The sequence below is a fragment of the Crocuta crocuta genome, unplaced genomic scaffold (assembly GCF_008692635.1).
Source record: "Crocuta crocuta isolate KB4526 unplaced genomic scaffold, BGI_CrCroc_1.0 scaffold127, whole genome shotgun sequence".
NCBI classification, from domain to species: Eukaryota; Metazoa; Chordata; class Mammalia; order Carnivora; family Hyaenidae; genus Crocuta; species Crocuta crocuta.
This window is the reverse complement of record NW_027532008.1, coordinates 4,077,524-4,081,664: the sequence shown is the minus strand read 5'-3', so window position 1 is coordinate 4,081,664 and position 4,141 is coordinate 4,077,524. Positions and strand designations below refer to the sequence as shown.

Below are 4,141 nucleotides of genomic sequence, written 5' to 3'. Positions count from 1 at the left end.
GGTGGGGGGGGGGGGTCCAGGAAGGGAGCAAAGGGGGGATGTGGGAGGAAGAAGTTGCTGGAAGCAGAGAAGAGCAGAACAGAATCAGAGAATGAGAAGAGAATGAGTTTGGTTGGAGATGCTCTGATTCAGCGTCGTTTCCCGGACACCCAGGGGAAAGATTGCCGTCAGTCAGGGGGCATTTGGGGTCAGATCCCCAGAGAGAGGGGGGATGTAGAAGTTGTGAGAAGTTAATGGAGCCAGGGGAGTGGCTTGGGGTGGCCCAGGTGGTGGAGCAAGAAGAGATGCAGGTTGGGAGTCGCGCTTATTAAATCTGGGGGCTCAGGGAAAAGCATTGAAAAAGAAGAGAACTTCTGGGCCACCTGGCTGGCTGAGTTGGAAGAACATGCAGCTTTTCATCTCAGGGTCATGAGTTCAAGCCCCACGTTGGGTGTAGAGATTACTTAAATAAACTTAAAAAAAATTTTTTTTAAATAAATAAAGCTGAGCTTGTGGCCACATACGGGCTTCTTTGCCCTCCTGGCCCAGCTGGCTGAGAAGGACCCACCTCATTTCAGTTGCTTGGATTCTCACAGTGGAAGGACAGCCCCCTGAGTGCAGGAGCACCTGGCCTCCGAGTGGCCAAGCGGAGTTTGGCTTCCGGGCACAGACTGGGCTCCAGGGTCGGCCCAGGAATTCTTGTAAAGCGACAAAAAAGCAAAGGGAACTGCCTTCTTCAAAGCTCTGGAAATGTTTGCACGTTACTGATTAAAAAAAATCAAACTTGCATCTGCACAGGGCGGCTCACAGATGCTGTTAGGTATTTTATTCATCTGAGGCTTATTTTGTTCAAAGGAAAGGAGCATATTTGATGCGAACTTGAAGCTGAGGAAACATGAAGGAAGTTGGAGAGCAGTTCCTTTCTCCTGCTCTTCCCACTACCTCCCTCCACTGTCAGGCCGAGAATATTCTAATAAGGGTCCAACTTTGTAATTCAAATCAAACCCCTTGCCTTTCTGCTTCCTACTTTCTATATCGTTTGATTCATCCTGGTTCCAAAATGACTTTCATCTCTACTACATCCTTGTTAAAAATATGCCACTGCACTCTCTTGCATTTCAACTATCTTGCCATCTTCTGCAGGACTCAAAAGGAGCACAGCTCAAACGCAACCTCTTTTTTTTTTCTTAAAGTGTTTAAATTTCTGAAGTTTGAAGGGCTACTCCTGAGTATTCTTGCCCTAGTAGACCAGAGAGCTTCAGAGCATGATGAAAATTGCGTGGGCTCCGGACCAGCGGTGCTGGGCGTAAATCCTGCTCTAGCTCCTAATCACAGAATGACTGGGCAGGAGACGTAACTTGCAGAGCCTGAGCTTTCTGGGGGCGGGGCACCAGGGACAGGGATGAGGCCGCGAACGGAAGGCCAAACCCAGTTCCTGTCCTAACGGAGCGCGGAGGCCACCTCGGAGATGACGGGCTCAGAGCGTCATCTGAATGAATAGTTGCGGTAGAAGAATGTGGACGTGGGAGCGCAGACTCCGCAGAGTTGAATCCTGGCTCTGTCCAACCTCTCTCTGCCTCAGTTTCCTCATCTATAAGATGGATGATGATGATGATGATGATGATGATTCCCACATCCTAGAGTCATTGTAATAAATAAGCTGGTCTACGTGAGCACGTAGAACAGTTCCTGGCGCTTGTGTGTTAGCTGTTGTAATCATTATCCTTATTAGAAGAAAGGGACAAAAAGGAAAGCGTGGGGTGTGTTGAGAATCTAGGGGGGTGCAGGGTCGGGTCTATTTCAAGGGGGAGGGTCAGGGAAAGCCTGGGGAGAAGCACAGAAGGGGAAGCGGCCCGAGGGCAGGAACCTGAGCTTAGCGAGGCCGGGTGGTACCGGGCGGCCTAGTCGGGTGACGTGAACGCGCCCAGCCAGGTGCAAAGTGGGCCGACAGGCTGAGCCGCGTGGTGCCAAGCGGGGCGAGGGGCGAGCACCCTGTGTCACTCTAGACCCCCTAGCGCCACCACCGCCGCCGCCCAGCTGCGTGTGCCCGCGGTGATGGATTCTGAGGCCTCGGCTGTTCCCTATCCCTCGGTCTGACCCTCAGATGTCCAGCCTCCCAGAACAATGTTCCCGCCCAAGACGTGCAGCTGTGGTACAAGGTCAGCACTGTTTCCGCCACCGTGGGTGCCTGCCGTGCTCCACACGTGGCTCCTGGAAGTGACCTCTCTGTTTGTCACACCTCCATAAACAAAATCCCTCTTTAAGGACCTGTAAAACCATGGGCCGCAGGCCAGATCTGGCCTTCCACCTGTTCCCGCAGGGCTCATGGGCTGAGAATGGCCTTTGTATTTTGCATCTTAAAAAAAAGGGGGAGAGGGGGCTCCTGGGTGGCTCAGTTAGTTGAGCATCTGACCCCTGATTTCAGCTCAGGACAGGATCTCACAGATCATAAGATCGAGACCTGAGTCGGGCTGTGCACTGACAGCGTGGAGCCTACTTCGGATTTTCTGTGTCTCTCTCTGTCCCTCCCGCACCTGTGCGCGCTCGCTCTCTCTCTCTCTCTCTCTCTCTCTCTCTCTCTCTCTCAAAACAAATAAACTTGAAAAGAAAACAAAGTGTGTAGCTCACAGAGCCTAAAACATTTACTACTTGGCCCTTAGCAGGAAAAAGTTCCTACCCTTAGAAGCCCTCAGAGCCAGAGGGGAATTCACCTGGGGGACGTGTGTTAGAGGAGCCCTCCCCTCTCACTCACGGTGGGTCTTTGATCTTCCAGGACAAATTCTTCAGAAGGACCAGGAAATCAAGGACCTTAAACAGAAGATAGCCGAAGTCATGGCCGTCATGCCCAGCATAACGTACAGTGCCGCCACCAGCCCCCTGAGCCCCGTTTCCCCCCACTACTCTTCCAAATTTGTGGAGACCAGCCCCTCTGGACTCGACCCCAATGCCTCTGTGTACCAGCCCCTGAAGAAATGAAGGCCAGCTGTGGGGGTTGCCCAGCCATCTGGTTTCCAGGAGGCACCGCAAGGGANAAAAAAAAAAAAAAAAAAAAAAAAGTTTATATTGTATTTTGTGGGACTGTATATGTTGTCGTTTTTAAAAAGGGGGGAAAGATAACATCCAAGTCTGATTAGAACTGCCCATCCGTTTTTCTTGTAAATTTTTAGAAGACCTCACAGAACTTTGCAGTTTATTTTTCTCGGCCAATACATTAAAACCATTCTTGGATTTCAAGTAGCCAGTTTTGCCTTTTATGTATTCTTACAGTTTCCTCTTGAAGAAAACAAACAAGCAAAAAGCAGGGTTTTTGCTTCTCAGTCCTTTATTTCTGTTCTGTTTGGTTCTTAAGTAAGCAGGCAGAACCTGCCCGTTGGATTCTCGTGGGAAGATCACGGAAACGTTTCCTCCTTAGAGTGGAAGGGTTAACACCCTCACACGGCCCTGCTCTCATAGCTGCGGTGCCCGAGACGGTTATTGACACCACGGAAAACTAAAGGTGATTACCCCTCCGAGGAGCAGACAGATCCCAGGAGTGGCCGGTGAGCCGAGGGGAGCCAGGTGACGGGACTCAGCTTCCCAGCGGCCCCGGGGCCGCGTCTGAAATGCACCTGTTCCCCTCGGGTGCGCAGCCCCAGAAAACCGCTAGCAGTGCCTTGGGAAAAGACGTTTCAAGAGGAAACTTGATGATTTTAAACTCTTTCCCCCTCTCCCGTCATCTGTCTCATATCCGTGTCGAGCTCACTGCGGATCCTGCCGTACCCCTGGCGTGTAGCCGGGTTCTTCGAGGCTGCCCTGTGTCCTCTCGGAGAAAGCCCCCCCACCCCACCCCCCGGGTGTTCTGGACTTCTCCAGGCGAGCACCTCGGGGTGGGGAGCCAGGCCATGCGTGCCGCGGACCTGCGGTCACAGCCAAGGAAAGCTGCGGTTCCGGGTTCGGGTCTGTTGGGTTTTAGTTTTTAATCTCCTTTCATTTAACTGTGCTTTCCTCTCTTCATCATCTCGTGTTGGATGATTTGAAAGAAACTTGACTATTCCTCAGCTCTTGTGCCAAGGAGGGTTTGGTTTTTGTTTTTTTTTAAGAGTTTTAGACTCAAAACTGCACAAAGATTTCAGTTTCAAGTGTATATTAGACACTGGCACCTTTTGGAAGTGTTTAAGAATCC

At 51.2% G+C, this 4,141-nt stretch overlaps 1 protein-coding gene across 1 annotated transcript in view; it reads left to right on the top strand.

Annotated features, from left to right (window-relative positions):
- MACO1 (macoilin 1) overlaps nt 1–3,004 on the top strand; it is a 50,422-nt gene extending 47,418 nt beyond the window's left edge. Inside the window, exon 11 of the mRNA XM_077775525.1 lies at nt 2,753–3,004. Within this exon, the coding sequence (XP_077631651.1) occupies nt 2,753–2,955 (203 nt within the window). The 3' untranslated portion in view covers nt 2,956–3,004. The remainder of the gene's footprint in view (nt 1–2,752) is intronic.
- Nucleotides 3,005–4,141: the final 1,137 nt, after the last annotated feature.